General features: G+C 41.6%; 1 protein-coding gene across 3 annotated transcripts in view; it reads left to right on the top strand.

Moving 5' to 3' along the window:
• LOC141940958 (uncharacterized) overlaps positions 1–24,230 on the top strand; it is a 29,446-nt gene that overhangs the window by 2,090 nt on the left and 3,126 nt on the right. For 2 of the 3 annotated variants that reach the window (XM_074862859.1, XM_074862858.1), the window contains exons 2-3: positions 8,158–8,344; positions 20,024–23,853. In XM_074862859.1, coding sequence (XP_074718960.1) covers positions 8,158–8,344; positions 20,024–23,853 — 4,017 coding nt within the window. Of the gene's footprint in view, positions 1–8,157; positions 8,345–12,782; positions 12,896–20,023; positions 23,854–24,230 lie in introns of those variants that run through there. The other variant, XM_074862860.1, reaches the window with a different exon arrangement.

Here is a 24,230-nt window from a genome sequence, read left to right as displayed (position 1 = left end):
TATTAATACTGTGTTTTATGTCTTCTATGCTTTAGGAAAAATATTTTTTAATAGATTTTTTTTTTTTTACTTTGTTATTTAAGTAGAACTGTTTAAGGGTAGGGAAGTTCTATTACCATTTCACTGCTGTAAGAAGTTGTATTACTACTGTTCTAAAACAGCAATTTTTGCCTTCCATTACATTAAATAAAAAGAAAAATAAGTTTTAATGAAGTTTGGTCGTACTTTTTTTGTGTCTCATTTAGACTGTTCTTACTACAGTAGGGTAATTTCATGCAGATTTGTGACACAATTTTTCATCGTTATTCCTTTCAGCCCTTTGAATTTGAAAATTACCAGATCCTGCAATGCCCCTGGAGAAATCTGTCAAAGAGCTAATTTGTTTGCAGAAGATACAATGGGGACATTTTTGAAGGATGGTCATCTTTCTTGTGCTTTCCAAATTAAAATGCTTATCACAACCCCCTCTTTTAGAACAAAACTTTGAAAACTGACTTTAATGACATCCAACTTGAGTGAATCTTGGCAAGTCAATCACAAATAAATTGTCTAGGCAACTAGCCTAATATAGGTTAAAATCTTACAGCAGTTGTGCCTTTTTGTCATTTGAAATTTCTTGAAATATTTAATCAGGTTTCTTTCATGACACAGTTATATTTTGTAGAAGATGAAAAACCTTTTTGCCTTTACTTCTAGAAAGGGCTAAATGTAGAGTCTTTAAGCTGTTTTGTTACTCACATGTGACTCTGTGTCCACATACCAGCTTTTGAGGTGTCCTGGTTACTGGGAGGGGGAGTGTATGTTTCAATGTTTCTCACTTATACAGCCCAGGAGCTGCGAGAGACCCTGCAAAGCACTTGGTCTACAGTGCGAGAGAGATTTAGGAGCCTTTGGGTGTTGGCTCCCAAGTACTGCAGGTTAGATGTGGGCTCAGTGGGTTAGGACCTCAGCTGTTAACCCCATTCTTTCACAAGTTGCTTGTGAATTACACATAAAGCAGCTCCAGAGTTTCCAGTCCAGCATGTTTCTGGGATTTGAAACTGGTGGGGTTTTTTACTGTAGCAGACAGGGTTTAAACTCTGGCAGTGGAGGAGCTGCTCCTTATCTTGCATAGCCGCCCCGCTGCGGGAAGCCCCCTCTGCAGGGGAGCGTGACAGATCCTGGAGGTACTAATCCATTTGCATGGCTGAACTGCATTCATCAGATATGTGAATCAACACCCAAAGTCCTGTTGAAATCAAGGGACAGGGTGTGGTCCCACAGAAGGCTGGTCTATCTGATGGAGTTATCTCCTTGCTGTTTGAGCAGCAATAGTCTTTTCCCCCTCCTTTTCTTCCTCCCCTGTCCCCCTTCCCTGTCTTGTCCCAGGTGATATAGTCCCACTTCGCACCGTGTCTGGTCCTCACCTCCTCACCTTGCCTTTCTGTAAGCAGATTGAACTCACTAACCCTTCAGGAAACAGTGGATTTCTTTCCTTTTTTTTTTTTTCTTTTTTTTTTTTCTCTTTTTTTTGGGGGGGGGGGGGGGCAGTCCCTTAATGTATTGGTGAGTTCATATCACTCCAACGATGCACAGGTGAGATCCAGAGCTGGGCCGAGGCAAACATCTGCAGCAGGGCAGGAGGGGAAATGGAAAAACCTTCCCTGTTGGTGGCAGTGAGCTGGTAGAAGCTGTCTGCTTGTGAAACCTCCCCATCAGACTGCCCTGAGCAGCACAGAGGCCTGAAGCTCGGCCTGAGAAAGATGTAACAGATTTCAATAATAATAATGCTAGGAGTATGAACAAGATCTTTTTCGTCTCCCAGAGGAGACCAGACAAACCTTGGGTGTGTCCTGGACTGACACAAGCTTTGAGGTGTCTGATGGGATGGGTCCTGTGCTCCTGCCTCCTTCCTGGGACACCTGCGGCTTCCCCTTTGCTGCTTCTGGCACTGGGCGAGCTTGTTCAAGGAGCTAACTGCTAACCCTTAGCTGTTCAGCTTCTTTGGCAAGGTCGCTCCCTGCTGATTTAGCAAGATGCGTTGGCTTCTGGGACTCGGGCAGCAGAAACAGCAGGTACAGGGGAGCAGGCAGGACCTTGTGACTGGGATTGGGCAGGGAGCTTGGTGACACTTCTGTTGGTGGTTGCACATGGTTAAATTGGTTTGGGCATCTCAATCTCTGGATGAGCTCTGTCTCTGATCATAGCAGTGATACACCTCTCCCTCAATTTCCATTTGGATGCTGAGCATCAGGAAAAGCTGGAAAAAGATGCCAGCACGCTGCGTTCTGCAGTGGTGCCCTCCGAGGTCCCACGGGGTGGAGAGCAACTATGAGCCACGTGGGTGACGCAAGGAGAGCTGTGTCATCCTACCAATATCTCGGCTAAGGCAATTGCCATCACCACCCCCACTTTTATTTGGAAGCCCAAGATACTAGATTTAATACAGGTTTCTTTCTTGCAGCCCTGCTGAGGGAGAAGTGTTGGAACAGCTACCTGAAACAGCGTAGGGAAACTTTTAAAGAGTGAATCTGGAAGAGTACTGGTGTGCTAATAAGCTATTCTTGCAGCAAAATCAAGGTTTGGCAGAGATATTCTTTTACGGGAATTGATGCCTTTAAAATGTCATGTGGTGAATTCCTGGCTTGCTTGCATGCCAGGGCCCCTACTCAAGAGCAGTGAGTTGTTCAAATTGTGTTTTCGGGATGGTTCCCATTTCTGAGTAGTAACTTGATTATGCTACCTGCCTTGTAATGAGAGCAAGTGTCTGCTAGACAGTAAATATTTGGAACTGTCTCTTCTAAAGAGGTTACCAGCTGAGATGTCAGAGTGTCTTATTGTCTGAGTGCCTGACAAATAACAGCTGGGACAGACTTACATCTACTGTTTAAACAACTGCGTTCTGGTGAGAGAGCTGAGTCAGCCTGAAAATACTACATTAGCGATGGTAAAACTAAGCTTAATCAAGTACCAGAGGCAAGTCCCTAGACTGTGTCTGTAAAAGCCCCAGTTTGAGGCATTTGGTCCGAATGACGAGGCAGCAGGGTTCTCCTGTGAACAGAGTCTGGCTTCCTTTAAGTATTTCTCTTCCCACTGGGAAGGAAGAGGCTGATGTAGTTTGGTGGTAAGGTTTGGGGGTCCACCCATGCCTGTGGGATGGCTGGGGAGAAAGCATAAAAACGCTTAATTGAAAAAATGCACAATAGAAATTGGTGTCAGGGATCCACCAAAAGTGTGAAATAACCCCCTAATCATACAGGAGATAAGAGGGTGGTGGTAGAGGGAGTGTCCCGGCACTTTGAAAGCCAACGCAATTAGCTTGTGTTTGATGTGATAGAGGCTAAAGAGATGCAAAGAGGAGTGTCGGCTCTTTGAAAGTCCTTCTGGTTGGAAATGCAAGCCATGGTTGTAGTTATTGAAAAGAGATTAACTTGCTTTGTGCTCAGTCCTTGTTTTAACTGATCCTTAGGGTCTGGATGAGTTGTACCTATGTGAACGCTCAGGTAAGGAGGTGTCCAAGAACTGCTATGCAGGAAGATCTGAAAGATGTGAGACCTGGGAAGGAGCTTAAGGAATCAGGCTTAAGATGTGGACCAGAGTGACAGGTTGGGAGTAATGCTTCCTTCACAGGTTGCAAAAAGAGAGCACAGAGATGGTTTGGGAGCAAAACCTGTCAGTTTTGGTTTAGCTGTGTGGATTTCAAGGGTAGTTGTCCATCAGGAGGTGTCACAACAAAGTCAGGCTGGGAGTTAGGACAGAAGAGGGTAGATCTGAGGGAATGAAAGGTAAAGAGAAGTCTCTTGGCTTTGACTGCAGGAGATGTTACGCTGAAATAAGCTACCGAAATTAACTATGCTGTTATGTGCCTTATAGAGTGAGGGCCTTCTGTTTTCTCCACCTGGAATTTGCAGTGTCCCACGGCCCTCTAATGCCTTAACTAATGCAAAACAAGACAAACTGCTGTGAACAAAGAGTTGGAATGACCTAAATTCAGGGTTTTTTTCCCAAATGTTGGTGTTTGAAGATCTTTTTAATGAAGCAGTGTGTGTTAAGAGAATACCCCCTGAGCAGACCAACAGTGCTGCAAGCTTTCCCAAAGTTTCAAAATCAAACTTCAGGAAAAATATTACAGACCATTATGTTAGTTTGCTCAGTTGTTCAGACAGCTGGATCTGGCTATTTTAGTAATCTAATGTAGAATCAGTGTAGCAGGATTAACAGAATGAGGCAAAATTAACTCTGGTGTGTTTGGGCCTGGTGTGAGGAATCCCTGGAATGATTTGGGACTGGTACAAGGAATGTTGGGAATGGTGGTGATTGCTGGTGGGGGAAGAAGCTGGGTGCTGCTACCCCCTCCAGAACAGTGCATGAATGAAGCGTGCGCTAATGTACAGTGAGAGATCAGGGACCTGCTGTTCATCCATATCTCATGTAATTCTTTGTGTTAGTTTTCTTCATATGTTTTAAATTTTGTATGCATTTAATGGGGTCCAACAGTTGGACCTAATGTTACATGCAAAATGGAGCAGAAGCTGGTCTTGGTTAGAGTGACATGCGCAACAAGACCTGTGCATTTTAGTCTCGTTAGCTATGTGTCTGCCCTTTGCCTCCGCCTCTGTGGTGGATATGAGGGAAATCTTTAAAAAATACGTGTGTGATGTATAGCAGTGCCATGACAGAAGCTGAAGTGTTGCTTCACTGATGGTCCTTTGTTTTGGGAATGAAGACTCTGATGGATCAGTGAACTGGATAGCCAGTTCTCTTTGGTTTCTCCTATGTTTATGAGATGACACATTCATAAATTAATTAATAATCAAAGGAGAGCAATAAATGTGTGCCACAGAAACCTGATAAATGTTGCTAAACCTGCCAACTGTAATGTCTCATTACCTGCAGATAAATACACAGAGCTGAATAATGAGATTCCTAATACTGTTAATTTTGTCTTTAAGGTTTTCATCCATCTGTCTAAATGTTGATGTTATATTTGTCTAAGCTTTACAATTCTCAATGGAATTAAGAATACAGCTCACTAAATTAGACATAATTGGACTAAACTGTGGTTTAGATCCCTTCAGAGAAATGAAGCAGTTAATATAAGAGAAAATTGAAATTAGTTTCTTTTGAGGACTAATGCAGTGGGACAGACTGCACTGACCCTCATAAAGAGCCTGAGCAACTTTTCTCAGAACAGAAAGCTTTTTGTTTAAAAAAAACCCTAGTGATGTTGTGTCTCCCTTCACATTACAACTGCCCCAAAGATGCATCTGTTCTTCTCCTTTGCATGCATTTTAATTTGTGAAAAATACTATTGTCTTATTAATTTTGATTGTTCAATTATTTAAAGCAGAGCACTTGATGTGAAAATCTAAATTTGCCTTCCTAAGGCCAAGAATCACATCAAACAGAGAATCACCCCAAGAGACTGGGGTAAAAAGATCCCTATTCCCCCTATTCCCTGACAGAGTAGGGTTGTACTGCAGGTCTTGTCAAATTTGAAAATACTGAGGTTTTTCAAGTATTTACATTTTTACTCAGTTGTGACTGATGAGTCCTGCTTTCAAAACTGAATTTATCTACAGAGTGAACAGGGATTATAATGATACTAGCTGGTAGTAAAAACTGCTTATAGTCTTACATTTAGTAATGTTTTTACATTTAAATATGTTCTTCATACTGGAAGGTATCACAGCATTTTACAGATTCAAAGGGTTATCTGCTACATCCAGTGACTTCTGAATTTTGGGTACAAATCTTTGGGATGATAGTCACTTTTCCTGAACGCATCACGACTGTAGAATAAACTCAGAGCTGGGGGAATATTAAGTGTTACCATAGTTAATATTTTGTCATAACACTCAGGGCTCAATTTAAAAAGGAGACAAGTTGTACTGCATTGGGTACTCAGTCCCTTTGTACGCTGGTTCTTTGCAGAGTCCACAGGTCCATATTAGGTACTTAGGCAAAGGGTAGACTTCGAGTGTCTATACATGTGTGTCTATACATGTGTGTCTATACATGTGTGTCTATACATATGACTCTAGCTTTATGGTTTGCTGACTGGGGGAGGTTTGGAAAGAAAGGCAAGAAAATCTTTTAATAACATGAGAAGTGCCAAGATATTCAGTGCTGTTATCTTTCTTGTGAGTTCAAAGAATTTTTGGTGCTAATTCTGAGAGTGTCATCTTGAAATATTCATCCATGGATTTATCTTCAGATAGCCCAGTGCCCTTAGAGCCAGTAAAGTTAAGGTTGTTCTTGTGTTTGCAGGACTAGGAGTTGTCTTACAAGAATGAATGAGTAAAAGTTGTTATTAAAAAAATAATTGTCCTTTAATAAAGAATCTCAAAGCCCTTTAAGAATTAGGTTATTTTCTGTGTCTATTTGTTGCCAGTCTTTAATCAGTTACTACCATTCAGTTAATGCTGTGTGCAACTGCAGAAGAGCTTCCCAGAGTTTACATGCCTTTGTTCAGTGGTGTGGAATTTTTATTCCTCCTGAGTTCCTGTGTTTTAGATTTATGAGAAGCATGATGTGAGAAGCGGGAATGTAATCTCAGTGTTGAGCCATTCCGTATTTCTTCTATTTAATATCTGGTCTCAGCATGTGAAAACTCTGAAGCCAAATTATTCCATCTGTGGTATTGGCAGTAGAGCAGAATGGGGTTCTTTTTCGTGAGGTGGATTATGTGGCTGTGAAAGGCAGCTTTGAGGAGAGCAGCAACACCAGGTGGAAACAATTTGGCTTAATTAAGGGCTTCTGAACTGAAAATTGGGAACCCGAACGCACACTTCGTTTGTTGCCTGTGGAAGCAGGGGTATGGTGCTTCTCTCTGATCCTGCCCAGCACGTGAAAAGGGGGTTGAATGATAAGAGGAAAGCCGTTTGCCCAGCACTTTGCATGTTGATTTGAAATTCTGTTGCAGTGGGCTAATTGCTAATAAACATAAATAAATGGATCTCCCCCATCGGAAGCTTGTTTTAGTGGATTTTGGAAGAGAATTGTCAGGAATGTGGTGTCTTTCTGATCCCAGTTTGGCAATTCAAGTGTTTGGATGTTACATTACACAGAAAAATGGGATGTATCTGGGATTCCTTTGCTTAATTAACAGGGCTTGAATGGCAGTATTTTGGGAGTACAGCTGAGTAATAAGACAATGATATGTAATTAAGGTTTGCTGTTCTACCAGAGGAACTTTAAATCTACGCTTCAGGAATAGAGATTTAAGACATGGTTAATTAGTTGAAATGGCTTCTGTTGGAAGGTAAAACAATCAGTTGGAAAGCTAGTTAATGAAACAAATAATTAAAGGGTAGGGAAGTATTTTTTAATGACCATGATGCATTTCACAAAAATATGCTTCTGAAAGTATCTTCCTTGTGATATGGCAAGCCAATGCAAATTCTGCAGATTTTTTTTTTTTTACACATATTAGCACATCTAGAAAAATATTTCAACTGTCGTACTGCAGAGTCCCAAAGAACTGCCAAGCTTTTTCCCCCCATAACAGTTAGCTCTGCCTAATAATTGAGGTGCAAAAATTCTAGATTTAGTCCCAGTTTCACTGAATTTCCTCATGGGATTTATATCTATATTTATATTCTGCTTTCTGTCCTGAATAGTTCAGTTACTTTGTAGTTGTATTGTTTAGGATGATAAGATAAGCACATCAGCAAAGGAGCAGTACCAAAGGCTGCAATGTAGACAGGATTCATGCAGATATCAAAGCAATTGTGCCACGCATTTTGAAGAATGAAAAATATCTTCCCATCAGCTAGGTTCACGTCATCCTGGAGTTTTCCTTCATGCTAGAAATCAATTCCTACAGAAGGTTGTAGGCCATTGTCTGTAAGACTTGCTTCTTCCACATATTTCATGCAGGAGAACAGTAAAATAAATAGTCCCAGATTATGTCTTGGGTTTTGTTGGTCTTTTTCCCCACAAAAGTACTTTGATTTATTAAAGTTAGTAATTTTGAAAGGGAGGAATACTAAAAAACCCACAGAAGCGCTTATTTCCCCAAATGCTTGCAGATAGATATATATATGCAAACTGAGAATGAAAGAACAATATTCTGTGTGGGGAAAAAAACCTGGCCTACTACTGATGTTACTTTTATTTTTTTCATTCTCTCTTTCTCCTTCCCTACCATCCTTCAACCAATGCTTGACCATACAGGTCTTAGAGGCAAGTTTACCAGTACCTGATGTTACTGAAGACAATTTGGAGCATGATGCCCCACCACAGGAGCCGCAGCAGCCAGGAGCTGTTACAGCACCTCAGGAGCTGGATGGGCAGCAGCCAGAGGTGGCTTCACCCCTCCAAGAACCACCCGGAGAGCAAGCAGAGGCTGCTGGAACAACGAGTGAGTAAAAACCTGTATTCACAGGACAGATCATAGAGGCCTGGATGCTAAATGGAGTGAGAAGTTTAAATGGGGCTCAGCTAGCCATCTCCTAGCAAGCAGGCAGTTACTCAGGTGATCTCTTGGTTGCTCAAGTGCTTCTGCTGGGGCACTGTTTTGTTGGGATGTTTTCTCTATAGCAGAGTTCAGATAACAAATGGGTTGTGGATTGAAGGTGTCAGTGTCGGTGGCGGGGGTTGCTGCCCATTTCCCCCTTGGGGACGGTTCTCTGCTCTCAGTGCACCCTGCGGTGCCTCTGCTTGCCTGCTGCCAATCTCTCGACCATTCACCTGGAGGAACAGCTCAGTTGCCACTTCTTATGTTAGGAGTTTCTGCTGCATAGTCCTGTCTCTTCCTTCACAGGGCAGAAATCCTTTTATGTTCATTAATTAGTGACGTTAATAATAATAAACTATTTTGAATTCACAGGAAGGGACAGGCTGCCGATCCGTTGGCTCTACCTTGATTAAAGTTCTCTTTCCTACTGCTTTTAATCAGATTGCGTTTTGACCACAAAGCCTTTCTCATTCCTGTCTGCTCTGCCCTAGGAATCTCTGTCTTGCCTTGCTGCACAGTCAGAGACGTGCTGCTCTTTCTCCGGTGCAAACTGGCAGCCCACCTCTCCTGCCCCCATCAGCCTCTTGTTGCTGTTCCCTTCCCTCCGATTCTGTTTGCAGCCGCAGGGTGAGAGATCCGCTTCAGCCACGCCGCTGCACGCTGACCTTTTTGGCAGGGGTGCTAAGAGGGAGGGATAGTTAACCAGTGCTGGTGTGAGAGAGCAGGAGAGGGATGGGGAAAGGCTAGGATGGAGCACATGCTTCAGTGTCAGCCTGTAGAGCAGCTTAAGGCATTTGTGTAGCCCTTGGTGTACTTTGGGGTTTGAATTCTAGTAAAGGCAATTCTTTGCCACACCTTCAGATGAACTGCCATAACACGATTATCCCAGTGGAAGGCTGCCGTATTTTGTGCTGAACTTTTGCGCTTTTTAAAAAAATCATATTGGTAGAGGCTTTTGGCACTGTAGAAATGGGATGCAACGTGTTTTATCTTTCACTCATGATAAACACGGCTTCTCTTAAAAATTTTACTCTTAAGTGGATAGGGATGGAGAAAGGATACTCATTAAACAGAGTCATGAAGGAAGAGAAAATAGTGATGATCTGAAGTAGTGTCAGAAGATTTCATGTCGGTATTCAGCTTCTGGGTCAAGTAACAGAGAAGGCCTTTGAAAGGGCATGAATTTCAAGTTAATAGTCAAAGGTTATCAATCTTGCTGAATAATTCTGGGTTGTAGCTTCAGTTGTACAGAAACTGCGTTTCTAGGATGTGTAACGAAGAAGAGGTGAGAAGCTTCCTTTGAATGCAGATACTTACATGTGACCAAATGCATGACGTGTTGTGGACGCAGATAGCGTTAGGAATTTGTGTGTGAGTAGATCGCCTGAAAAGTCTTCGCTTTCTTTGATAATCAACTCCTGTGGTTTTTTGCTGCTGCTGTTTTAATCAGGATTTATTTTACCGTTGTCAGTGGAACCAAGCCTACAAGGTAGCATAATTTATGTGAAAGGGAAAACAGTTCTACAGGTTTGCTCTCAAAGTAAAAAAGCCCTTTATGGAGGCAATGCAGCGTGTATTTGCTGGTAACAATAGCTGAAAATTACATCATCTGTAGAGACAAAGAAAACCTGTCCGGTCAAGCATTGAAAAGATAGTTCTTCAAGTAAAGACTATATTCAGATATTCATAACTGTTTATATCCACCCCTCTGGACCTTACAGAGTCTGGTCCACCTGTCTTTAGGCAGATGAATAAAGGTGGGGAAGAGGTATCTCTTAAATGCTCCATGCAGAGAGATCTCTCCAGATAGAGAAACATACCATTTTAGCTCTACACTTCTTCACGTTCCCCACTCATCCTTTATTTCATCTTGTTTGCAAAGTCTGTGAAGTGAGAAATAAAGCATTGTGACACTGAGCACGGAGGCAACACAGGTAATTGCCTCCAGTAAAAGAAAGTTTATGATTGAAGGGTTTTTGGGAGTTGGTTGGTTTCTTCTTGTCGTCGTTATTTGAATCTCGCATTCAGAAGACAATTTGAGAGATGATCCAGGCTCATCAAAATTGCCACTCTCAGATTAAATGAACTGGGAGGTCTGGTAAATTAAGTGGGAAGTTGGTGCTGGCAATCAGAGCCACAGACAAAGGCTGTGAATGGCTGGTCCCAGTATCCGTGTATCATCAGAACTTTGGAGATATCCCACGTACTCCGTAGAAAAGTTGTTCCTGTAACAGGAGGTCACCTCTATCAGATGCTGATCCTTTACATTTTATTTAATCGTATTGCATCCCTTTCTACTAGCAGTAAGAGCTCCTGGAGCGTTCCATTACTACAAGTATCCGGGTAATACCTTTCTGAAACTGCTCGACAGCAGCGTTTGAGACAATTGAGACTGTAATTAGGTTGTAGAGAATTCCAATTCAAAAAAACTCAAACAAATGACACCAACAAAAAAACCCCAACCCCTAAGTGACAATAGCAAAGAAGCAAACGTTTCAGTGTGGAGAAACAGCAATGTTTCACGTGTTTGTTGTTCGTGAGGGGTGAACTCCTTGGGGCGTTTAACTCGCACCTCTGGAGGTTTGGTCTGGATGTTTTGTGGCAAACCGCACCGAGAAAGCGTCCCAGAAGCGGGAGCTGAGGCGGTCTGTCGTTTCGAAAGGGGCTGTTTCTTCCTGCCGAGCCGCCCTCTCCTCCCTTCGGGGGAAACCACACGAATACTCCAGGTGAAAATTTCAAGCGGGCTCCTTCGGGGCAGCGCGGCTCTGGCTGCGCGCGGTGCCGGTGCCGCGGCGGGGCGGGAAGAGACCAGACGCGCGTCAGCAGCCGGCGCGGGGCGGGGCCGGGCCGGGCCGAGGGGCGGGGCGGGGCCGGGCCGAGGGGCGGGGCCGGGGCGAGGCGCGCGGCGGCGGCGGGGAAGCCCCTTGCATTGTTGCTCTTGTCTCCCCGTTGCCGGGGTTTCCGCGTGTGGCAACCGGGGGCCCAGTGCCTCAGCGCGGGGCGACTCGCTGGGGTGTGGGTGCCGGAGCGCGCCTCCGCCTCTCCGAAGTGCTGTTTGACCGACTCGGGATTTCCTGGCGGTGCGGGAGCGTTGAAAAGGACCGACCGGCTTCGACATTTCTGTCACCGCGAGAACCGTTTCCAAGGCAAGCTTGCGGAGATTTTAAAATTTCCTGTCACCTCAGTCAGACGTTTGATGCGGTCCTTGCAGCACAAGGCTGTGCTAAGTCTGGAGACGCTAACCAGGGGGTTTTCTGCCGTCCCAGAATCTGACAGTGTCTGCAGCTGAGGAACGGAAAGGAAAGGCAGTGACCGCAGCGATGATGCTGTTTCACGTTAATCGGGCAATAATGCAGTAAAATACCTTAAGAGCTAAACTTGCTGAAGTTGAAGGAAATGCAGAAGTTAGCGTCAGTGATATGTTGTAAAAATGTTTGCACGAGAGAAATGAAGCTCTTGCTCTAGAGCTGTTTTCATTTCAATGAAGCAAAATCCAGAGGAGATTAACGCCGTGGCGGGGGGGGGGGTGTCTGCTTGCACGTGTGGCGGCAGGGTCCCAGCCTGTGATACCAAAACCTCGACGCTGTGGCCACTGAACTCCGTACATCTCATTTAAGAAAGTAGCGCGTGAGCCACTGAAGTGTGAGAGCTGGCACCATAAACTGATTGGGCTTTGTGAAAAGGTAGTAGTATTTGGAGGAGCAAAGAGTTCAAAGGAAAAGACGTCTTGCACTGCTGGTTTTGCACAAACTTCTATCGTTCCGTGGGAAACAAAATGGCATTATGAAATTTAAATAAACCAACCCCACTTTTGTTCCTAATGATAACTAATTGACACCAGAGTTTCTCTCGGCTTGCTGTTGTATGCTGTTGTATTTCCTCACTCATGTATTTTTTGCTAGAGCCAGTGAATGAATTCAACAAATAGTGGAGGTTTATTAATGCAAAATACTTTAGCCTCACAACACCTATTGACCACAAAGCCTGTAGAAGCCCTGGTCTGTTTGGAGCTGACCCTGGGGAGGACTCTACGTGATTTGAATCAGTTAGTAGGGGACGAGACATCCTACCGCTGTTTACAATAGGGTTTTCATTAAACTCGATGTTTAATGAGCTTATCACATGCTGAGCCTTTTTCCTCAAGGGTTCTCTGTTTTTTTTATTTCCTTTTATTGTTAGTAATTAAAGGTTAAACTGTTTTGCAAAAGCAATCTCTGTATAGGGTTGCACAGTCTGATCGTTTGAGGCTTTCCTTATTTAATAATTCTTGTGGAAACTTGGATTTTCACCGCAACACAACTGCTTCTACAGGACACTTTGCAAGAACTACATCTAGCTTGTAGTACAAATCACCGTTTCTTTGAAGGGACGGAGTACCTCTCCTTATTGGTAGGCGGGAGTGTTTTAAGCTATCATGTGTCTAGTTCATGCAGATGGAGCTACATCTCCTTTGTGGTGAGTTTGTCTGTGGTGTCTGTGTTACTCCTTATGCAGTCATTTTGCTAAAGAAAGTTTTTAATCTGTTTTTCATTGTGCATCGTTAGGAGCTCTCAAAAATGCCCCAACATTTACTGACATGTATTGCTTATCCCATCCTTGTTCCTAGCTGAGCAGATTTATTTTTTTTCCCTCAAATACTTGAGTGCTAGTGTTGCATCTATCTTATGCTTAGTGAATACATTTTATTTTAAAAAGCCGAACCAAGCCACTGAACGTGAGACATGGACAGCATGGGTAACCATGAAATTTCATAAATATTTGTAGCATGCTGGTTTGGTTCCCAAGCGGGTGGTTTGAGAGCAGTTTATTATTGTGAGTTCATTTAATGAGGAATCTTTAACTACAGTAACTGTATATCCAAGCAAAGACTAATGACCCTTCTGGTTTAAAAACAAACAAACCAATTTTAGTAGAATTTTACTGCGTTTTGATTTTTAGTGCTGTTTCTTGAAACATTGAAATGAAAGAAGAAATACCTTCAAATCTTGAATGAGTGAAATATATAACTTCCCTTGCTGGAATTTGAGAAGTTGGTCTCTAGGTTGGAGCAGACAACTATAGCTAAAGCAAAATCTTCTAAAAATAGAGGTTTGTGAGGAATGTTATAGCATCACAGCGGAAATGATTGTGCTTTCTTTTAAGTTACTTTCATATGAGGTTATGTACAATGTCCTTTTCTGGGGCTGTTGCCTTTGGTTTCTTAAGGAGTTGTAAGCCATGAAAAATTACAGTTATTTTGCAACTTTTTCCTTTTTCCCATTTTTAAAACTGGACACAAAAGTATGTGAGATTTTAAAACTTAACTCTTCAGTTGCCACCCAAGTACCAGAGAACTGAAGACTGAACTTAATGGTATTTGTTTCTAAAGCTTTGAAAGAAAAGCATGGTTAGAAAGTTCATGAATTGAGTGTATGCACTGTGAAATTTAGTATGCAAAAATCTCTGTAAGTCCTCCCTTATTATTTAACTATTCTGAAAGTACTCCCTCCCCACAATTAACGTAAGTCAGTCCTTAGAAACAGTTGAGTGAACAGAGTGGGGAAAGAAGTAGTATGTGCTTTCTATCAAATAATTATTTTTACATTGAAGTGGAAATAAGTATCATGAATAGTAGGGAAAGGAAGGAAGAATTTCTGAAATATATGGTCAAGAAGCAGCAGTGTCAGAGACTTTAAACCTTGTAGTTTAAAAAAAAAAAAAAATGGTTAGAAGGGTAACACCTGGACATATTTTTGTGTTGTTTTGTTACTGCAATGTAGGTAGTGTGTTTGTCTGATTTATTAAACCCAACCTCCTGAAACTTGCAGTTAAAAGAATATGGATTGGTGGTAAAATGTTCAATTCTTACACTCTGCAATGAAAACCTAGAAGCACAGCTTGTGCTTTTTTTTAAAAAAAAAATTGTTAAATTATTCAATTTCACTAATAATTCCAAATAGCTACTTTAGTCTAAATAAATCTGTTCTGGGCAGGTTTTTCATAGATATTGTGATTTCAAACTGTGTTTTGTTTTATAATTACTGCTTCTCCATCCTTATCAGTTTTTACCCTTTCTTGACTTTGTCTTTAAATGTTTCTAATAATAATTAGAGGAATTGTACAGCTAAGGGAAAATTGCATTTAACAAATAAAGCTTGGTATGTCATGGACACCAGGTTCAAATTTTTTTTTTTTAATTGCCTTCTCCTCTTTCAGTGTCATGTGAGTTTTAGAGCAGTAGGTGTATTTTTACAAGTCATATTCATAGCAAATCTAGATACAATGCAGGCAAATGATTGTAAAATACCCCTTTGGCCTTATGGCTTCAGCATTCATTTACGCTTATGCAAACCTACCGAAAGCATGATTTGGCCCTAAATACTTAAACATTGAGTAAATGAAAACAGCATAAAGTCCTGTGGAGCCTTTCGGTGGCCAGTGGAGTTTGTGAGGCGGGTGCTGGGTGTGTGTGACATCCATCTGAGAGATTGAGAATGTAGGGAATTCATGGAAAAAATCCAGCGCCGTGCTGCAAATCCTTAGGGGGAAAAGTCAACCAGCTCCAGATGTTGACATGGTTGACTGCGAGCACATGAAGTGCTGTGCCTTTAACTCTTGCAGTCAGAGTGCTTTTTTATAAAACTGGCAACTACCAGGGGAGAAACACATTTTCACTTCTAGAGACAGATGAGATGGTGGGAGCAATTAAGTTGCACTGCCAACGGTGTCTATCAGCCTACTAAAAGAGAAGTGTTATTTATTAATTTTATTTTTAATGGGATGAGACAGGAATTCAATCATTCTGAAAATATGAATTTTCCAACATCTGATCAGTATACTTCTGATAAAACAGAAATAAATTCTCACCATGGACTAAGTACTAATAAATTGTGAAATCAAGCACTTTTGATTCCCAAATCTCATACGTTTCTTTCAGAATAAAACAAAACACTTGCAGTTATTAAAACACAAGCGGCACCTTGATTCAATTAAAAATGTTTGAAAGCTTAACTGGTACATAAGCAGTTAAATAGAATTTCAGCATTAGTTCTTAGCCACAGTGGATTTAAATAGCAAAGTGAATCAATTTTATGATATCACCTTTGATATTTATTGCTGCCTCTGGATATATTTTTATTGCGCTGTTCTCCTTGACTAGCACATAACTGGTGAAGTGCAGCCCTGCTCAGGACAGACCTAAAGAAATTGTATTCATAGCAGTGTTTTACTAGATTTTTTTTTAATTTATTTTTTTCTGGTATTTTGAAGAGGCTCTCCTTGTGTTTCTTAAAGATGCTTTCAAATTCAGTGAATTCATTCAGAAAGTGCTAGTTGTCTTGCCAGAATACCTGTGGTAGTGACATGCTACAGTACTGTGAACAACAATACCATGTGTAAATAACTTCCAAACCTTTCCAAGTGGAGTTACTCACAGTTTTCTTTGCATTCAGAAGTGCACTAACATTGGGTACCAAGAATGTAATTAATAAAAATGTCATTAAAGAATCTGACTGCTAAATATAAAGTTCAGTGTGTAGCGCTGACTTCTCAGGTCTTCTGTTTCTTTTGTGCCCCACTGGATATAGAAATGCTCTTTGGGGTGTATCTTGTGAAGGTACAACTTGGATATATATTGCACTGCAGGCTTGTCACACAACAGTGGCAGCCTCCTGGTGGCATGCAGGCAAATTTTCTGAATGGCATCTCTCTCCTCAAATGCTGAGGAAGGGCATCAGAAATTCAGTTTAAAAGACTCTTTCGGGGATTTAAACGTGAAAGAAGTAGACAAAGTAGAGACCGGGAGCAACAGCAGCAGGTCACTTAACAGCTGATATCCAAGCTCTATGTTACTTTGGGGATGAAATACCTTCTGGACAGGTTAAATGCTTTTTGTTGTGGAATTAAAGGGGTAGTGCTTGGATCAACTCTAGAAGTATACCCACTGTGTGCTATGATGGAGTGATGGAAGTGTGACGTGTGTAGCATAGTTGCAACTTCTCAGATGGGTATTAAAAGTACGTGTTCAGTCAGTCAATATTTTTTTGTTAGTTTTCCCTTTGGCAATTTATTCAATGAAGTATTGCAAGGTAGCATGTTTGCTGGACTCACAAGGAAGACCTGATTACTGATTTAACAGTTTTAAAAGCTTATCGCAGTGCCTCTAAAATGTGTTCTCTATTTTTATGATTGCATTTGCTATCTTAATATATACTCATACCTGCAGATTTTGTAATGGTTATTCAGCTCTTTTCACCTGCAAAGCATTTTACAGAGACATAGTCTTTATCTTAGGGTGTCATGAACACATCATTTTATGAATAGAATAAGCAAAAATCCTTTGAATGCTTATCATAAATATGATGAGTTGCCTTTATACGCCAGTCTTACATCTTATCTCCCACTTTGGAAATAGAATACCTCATTAATTCATTCATTCATATCCTTTATCCTTCCTCTCTTACAGTAATCCTGTTTACCTGTAAAACCTTGGAACTCCTCTTGAACACTAAAGTTGTGTTCTAGGAATAAATAAAAAAGGGAATGCATCCTCAACTGCAACTATAAACTTTCTATAATTTTTTTGAAATTTCAGGATATTCAAAATGCATTCCCAGGGAGTGTTTGCAAGAGAAAGGGGGAACCCTTAGAAAGCTGTGTCTCTAGCTGCCTGCCAGTGCCTGCAATGACTCAAGAGTGCTTTTTGACCTCCTCTCCACTCCTGCTGCCTTCCTGCTTCTGGTCTTTCCCACTTAGGCCCAGCATTCCCCACTAGCTGTCAGCCCCAGTTTTTGTTCTACCTTTATCTAAGTCATGTCAGATGGAGACAGAGATTTCCATATGTCTAAGGGTAAATACATTGGCATTAAAGCAGGACTGAGGAAAAACTGAAGGGAGACTCTGTAGACCTTGTTTCCACCAGAGGTGTTAAGAGGTCTGGCTCTTGAACAAATTTTTATTTAGCATTAAATGATCAGTGTTTTAATTTCGTAGCTGGTTCAACCAGAAAAATCGCTTTTAGTGTAGACAAACTGAGCAATATATTAAAGTACCTGTTACTAAATAATTATAAAATATGTGATATGTACCCTAGTGTTTGAAAAAATGCCTCTAACTTTGTGAATTCCCATTAAGCCATGATAAGCTTTCTGTTAAATTACATAGTTTGATGGAAATGACAAGGACCTAGGAATAAATAAGTTTCTGGACCTAGGAATAAATGAATATAGATACAAAAGTGGTTCCTTGGCTTTATCCTTGTATAGTGTCAGCATACAACTACATAATATTTGATTCATAAGAGTAAAAAAATATTGATAAAATAAGCACATCATTTTTTCTTTGGTAACCATCTTAAAATGAAAAGTGAGTTCAAATGTGTTACTGCTGCTTCTAGCTGTGCTTACAATCTTATTTCCCTTCCCCACCCTGCCACAGCCTGAGGTGTTCTCACGGCAAGTTGGTTTTGTTTGTGGAGTGGTCGGGTGTTTGCAAGAGGTGTATTACCAATGGAGTAATAATCCTGGCTTCTTCAGAAAAAAGTCTGTTCTTACTCCGCTCCCTCACAAATTACTCAGTTTGAACATCTCTGTTTTAAAATGTTCAGGGAGTTAGGGTGTTACCAGAGGTCAGACTTTTAAGTGATCTAGAAGTTAACAATTAAAGTAAATCATTTTAAGCCGTTAGATAAATGGAAAAACAAAAAGCTTTGCTTCTGTTGACTGAGAAACAACCACCAGTAGGCTGCTGATAGTGAATATAAATGTAATTTGCCCTCTACATAGCTATTAGAAACCAGTATACTTGTAGATTTAGTTTTGCTTATTATTTAGTTATGTTTCAGCCTTACCTAGACCGCATTGTCTATGCGCTTATGAAGATGCAGTTCTGCCCAAAGGGGGGACATAGACAAGCAGATTCGAGGAAACTGGAAGGGACTCCTGGAGGTTAGGTGGTCCAGGCCCTGCACAGAGCAGGGCCAACTGCAGAGTTAGATCCGACTTAAAGATCGATCAAATGAAAACTAAATCACTTTTTGGGGAGTTCAGTGACACACGTGCTTTTGAAAGCTGTCTCCTGCGTGCCTTTGGGCACTGAAGTAGCACATGTGCAACTTAAAAGAAAGGGGCCATGCCTTCTCCCAGGATGTTGCCGTTTAATTATTTTTATATTCATCTTAGCAACATTTTTATATTCATCTTCCAACAAGTTTGGTCAGAGAGAAGAGTACACTCCCTCGTGGCCTTGCACTTTTGCCTGATGCACAAAATCAAGGGTCAAGAACATTAAACTGAAATCCTGGCGGTATCCAGGATTCCAAGCCCAAGCCCAAGAATTTTTTGGTGTCTTGAATGTGCCATAGATTTTATTTTCACATGTTGTCCTGTTTGTCATCCTGCATGTTCATCACGTGCTTATTACTATTATTAAAACTGTCATTATAGGCAACAGCAGTTTTACCTGCTCTTGTTTTGTGTTTAAATGGCAGAACTTAAAGGCTTGGTGTCCTTGTTCTTTTCTACCTTATTCCTCCAAAGTTCCTTATTTGGGGCATGGGGAGCTTGCAGTTTCAGGCTCTAAACTTGATATGTGCTGGCTTTTTAACTGCTGCATTTCAGGGGGTTTAATTTATCTGCCAGTCTGTGAATTTAGGCAGCTCACAGCCAGAGGGAGCAATAATACTTAAATTGTCCCAGCAAGACTGAGAGGGTGGTTGTCAGTGACCTGAAGGAAAAACGCAATCGGTGCTCAAGAAAGAAATAATGCAAACACAGACTTGTGAGCAGTGGACGCTAGGATTTTACCTGCCTGTATAGTAACAACCTCATTAATTTTAAGCAATGAGAAATTGCTGTAGATGACGCTTCTGTCTGGCCATAGGGGTGATGCAGTGTGATGTATGGGAGAATTCCAAGATTCATGGTGTTTAAAACAAGTGTGTTGTAATGTTAACTGTTTTGGAGGTTACAGATTTTCAGAAAAACAGGAAATTTCCCATGAGCATTTTCACATCTTACTATTCTTTTGAAACAGAGCTGTAAAATGAGCTTTTCTTTTCTTGTCATCATTTTAGGTCAGCACAATTTTTTTGGTTTCTTTTTTTTTCTCTCGGAGGTCTTTCTCTGCACGGAAAGTATACGGAGCTTTGCTTCAGGAATCATTACATAATTTCTGTATATTCTTTGAGTAATGATAGGATCGCAATAATTTTTTTTTCTCACATAAGTTTGCCTTGAAGTAAAAAAACAGCAAACAACAAAAAACCACAAACCCAAAGCCCCCACAAAAAGACCTGCAACAGAAGGAAGGAGAATGAGAGGCTATAAGCTGGAGAGGTGCATTTGCAAATAAACTTCGGAAAGACCCACACAATGAGATGAGGAAGAAAAGGAATTCTAGTAATCTTAGAAGAAAAACTAGTCGTGACAAAAAAGCAATAGTAGCGCACAGAAGAGGCACGCAGATAATAAAACAAGCATGTTTAGGAAGGTTTGATAAAAATGAAGAAAAATACATTAAAAAAATTATATATATTTCTATAATGGTATAATATAACATTAAATTGAGAAGGAAACTAACCGGGTTTTGTTGTTGTTGTTTAAACAGTTGGACAAACAGAACATTCCAGCGTAACTTTGAAAGAAGACACCGAAACTATGGAGACAAGTCCATCTGACTCAAGCACCAAGGACGGTGTAGTAGCTGCTGAGAAAGAGGATGCTCATACAGTCGAGCAGTTGCCATCTTTGGAAGAAGATGCAGAAGACCATGCATCTGAGCCACAGTCTTATGATCTGGGATTTAAAAAGCTTTTTAAATTTTTTGGGTTCAGATTCACAGTGAAGAAGGAAAAGACAGGAAAATCGGAACCAGTTCAACTGCTTACTGTAAAAAAGGAAACAGAAGTCCCTGAAGGAGCTGGTGATCAAAAAGAAGTCAGCTCAGAAGAAATAGCGATGCCTGAGGATGCCCTCTCTGCAGAAGACAACACCAAGGACATACTGAAAAATGAAAAAACAGAAGATGAATCTCCTAAAACACCAGAAGCAAAGGAGATTTGTTCTCAGTCAGCTGCCTTAGCCACTGATACTGCATCGCCATTAAGAAAATTTTTTACTCAGGGATGGACTGGATTTAGAAAAAAGAAGAGTTTTAGGAAGCCTAAAGAAGATGAACTACAGTCTCCTACTGAAGAAGATGGGCAAGAAAAAGAGGGGGCAACGTTAATAACTGAAACCAGTGAAAAGGAGGAGAAATCTGAGTTTGAGGAGCAAGATGAGGAGAGGAACGTGACAGAAGTAACTATTGAAGAGCATGAGAAGGAGCAAACTGAAGATGAAAAACAGCAGTCAAAAAGGATTGTGGCAGACATAGGAGTGGAAGCAAGCGGGAAGGAAGAGCTAATCAAGCACGATGAGCAGGAACAAAAAGAGGCTGTAACAGCAGCAACAGCTAAAGAAAGTGCGAAGGAGAAAAAGGCTGAAGATGATCAAGAAAGGAAACTGGTGGAAGTCTCAGATGATCTTGGTAAAAAGGAAGAAGAAACCGAAGAAGGAGAAGAAGAAAGTGAGCAGACAGAGAAACCACTAAACACAAGCTCAGGGGTACCTGTTGTTTCTGACATTGTGAATGGAGAACTGAAAACATCCTCAGAAGTCCTACCTGTGGGAGAAAAACTGGAGTCCACAGAGAAGTGTGAAATAGATGACAGAACTGAAATATCCTCTGAAGAGAGACCTGAAGCAGGATCCTTGGCAATTGAAATTTCTAGTGAACAGCTTAAAAAATCTGAAGGAAGAGAAGGAAATAAACGTGCTCCACTAGAGAAAGAAACATTTGATGAAGAAACAGAGGAAGCAGAATTGAAAATATCACCCACAGTAGAAGACATCACACGAGGAGAAGCTCTGGATACAACCACAGGGAAGAAAGAAAGCAAAGAACATGAGACAAAACTGACTCTGGGTGCTCCTGGATTGAAGTCCTTTTCTACTTCTGAATGTTCCGTTGACACAGAGGATGATCAACAGTCTATCAAACCCACTGATGAAGGATTACAGGGAAAAACTCGCATAGTTATGACTGATACTATCAAACCGGATGAAATGACCACAGAAATAACGCCTGAAGAGGCAGCTGGAAAGAGGCCTCCAGAAGGTATCACAAACGAAGCTGAACTGCTGTCTTCTCAAGAAAAAAATAAACTGCAAGGCAGCCCTTTAAAGAAACTCTTTACGGGTACTGGATTAAAAAAACTGTCTGGAAAGAAGCGTAAAGGCAAAAGAGAAGAATCTAAGTTAGGGGAACAGGGTGAACCAATTCAGCACTTACCAGATTCCCCAGATAGCCCAGAGGAACAAAAAGGGGAGAGTTCTGCTTCTTCTCCTGAGGAGATGAATGAAATTCCTTCTTTGGAGAAACCTGTAGACGGAATGCAGGTCACTGAAAATGAAGATGCTGCAGTTTCAGATGTGGAGCGAAAAAGAGAAAGTGTTACACCCTGGGCATCATTTAAAAAGATGGTGACTCCCAAGAAGCGTGTCAGAAGACCTTCTGAAAGTGATAAAGAAGAAGAAATTGATAAGACAAAGAGTGTTGCAGTGTCTGCAACTGAAAATACTATTGATGAAAATCAGGGAGAATTAAAAGAAAATGGGATGGACCAGAAACCAGAGAAAACCACAGAAGAGCCCAAAAAAAAGGTTGACACCTCTGTGTCCTGGGAAGCTTTTATATGTGTAGGTTCTTCAAAGAAAAGAGCCAGGAAATCATCATCATCATCTGATGAAGAAACTGAACATAAGCTTGGTCAAGAAAGCCAAAAAATAGAAGAGTCTGGACAGAACAAAGAAATGGCAACAGATGCAGTTCTTACTAGTTCTCAGGAGAGCGACCAAGGACAAGGGAATTCTTCCCCAGAACAAGCTGGAAGCCCATCCGAAGGGGAAGGTATTTCAACATGGGAATCATTTAAAAGGTTAGTCACTCCAAGAAGGAGATCCAAAACCAGAATGGAAGAGAGAACTGAAGACTCTGTTGTGGGATCTAGCCTTGAGCATTCAACATCGGATGGTGAGCCTGGAAAAGATGAATCATGGGTTCCATTTAGAAAACTGATGCCTGGGCGTAGGAAGAAAAAGTCAGATGGAAAGCCAGCACCAAGTCATCTTAAACAAGCAAGAGAAGACATGGCAGAAACAACTGAAGAAGATTCGGATATTCCAGCTGTTGTTCCTTTATCTGAATATGAAGCAGCAGAGCAGGAGAAAATTGAAGCCCAACAAACAAAAGATGCTGAAGCGATGAGAGAACAAACCTCAGAGAAGGAGAGAGCAGAACAATTAGAGGAGACCCTAAGAGTTGAGCAAGCACATGAGGGACTGGTACATGCAGTTACTGTTACCGTTGTGGAAGGGGAAAGGGCGGTTACCAGTATTGAAGAAAGGTCACCATCTTGGATATCTGCTGCTCTGACAGAGTGCATTGAGCAGGCAAAAGAAGAGGAAGAGAAAGAAACTGAGAAAACATTTGAATCAGATGTTACTGTGGAAGAAGCAGTGGTAGCTCCTAAGACAGTGCCAGAGATGAGAAAGGCTGTAAGTTATGACACCACAGCAAGTGAGCTAGAGCTGACCTCAGAAGCAGTGACAGCTCCAGAGGAGACGGCAGAAGCTTCCTGCACTGAAGAAACAATGGAAGTGTCCCTTGCTGAGGAGACAACTGAGATGGTTTCTGCTGTTTCACAGTTGTTAGAAACCCCAGATACTACAGAGGAAGTGACGCCTGTACAAGAAGTAGAGGCCACTGAACAAAATTTGAAAGAATTAGACAAACAGACACAAAAAGTTCTTGATGAAGTTGTTGAAAGAGTAAAGTTAGCAGGTGTAGCACAGCTGGTTAGTGAAAGACCCGAGTCAGCAGCTATAATTGCAACAGTACAAGGCATTGAGTCAGAAGTGAAAGCTGACGCTAAAGATGGGAACACTGTAGGCCAGGAAACTGTTTTGCCTGGACAGTCCTTGGAAAAAGGAGAACACAAGGAGGATGGCCTCCAGCCCCAGGGAAGTGCAGGGAGCGTTCAGGGCCAAAACGGAGTTGAAGAGGGTGTTCTACCCGAAGGTTCAGAGAGAAATGAAGTACCTGCTGCAGTGAAAGAAAGCACAGAAGGATGTGAAAATGTAGATGTATTGAGAGATGAAAGCCAGTGGCAGGCATGTGAAACAGCAGCTGTAGAAGACCATGAAGAAATACCTGAAGTGGAGGGGACAGTAGAGGAATCTTCATCACATGACAGAGAGTTTCCCAGCGTCAAAGCAGTCACTCCCAAGGAAGAGATATTAGTAAAGGAGGAGCCTTCAGAACCAGAGAGACTGCCCATAACAGAATTGACAGTAGAGGAGACGAGCGATGAACGTATTCCGGAAGTACAGACTGCGGTGAGTCTTACACATAACACAAAGGTTGATTTGTCAAATTAAAAACCAGCACGTGTTAGATATTATACCTAATTCAAAACCAGGTTGTGGCCATACTACTGTCAAGGACCTTCCTTGTGCAGCCTGTGGCAACTGAAGTTAATTTCTGGTGAGACACACACACAGATGTCCAGAAGCAGCAGCCACTGAGGCTGGTGTGCAGAGTGAGGTGGATGCAGTTCCTGCAGAAATGGAGTAGGAGATGGTGTGCATTGCTGAAGCAATTGCCATTAGGGCTCCTGCACAGCACAGTGTGACTTGACGGATTATATGAACACCTGAGACGCATATGTGAGCCGTATGGCACCATACATAGTGGATGGTAGCTTCGGTTGTAG

Source organism: Strix uralensis, chromosome 3 (assembly GCF_047716275.1).
Source record: "Strix uralensis isolate ZFMK-TIS-50842 chromosome 3, bStrUra1, whole genome shotgun sequence".
NCBI classification, from domain to species: Eukaryota; Metazoa; Chordata; class Aves; order Strigiformes; family Strigidae; genus Strix; species Strix uralensis.
This window is presented reverse-complemented; position numbering and strand designations above follow the sequence as displayed.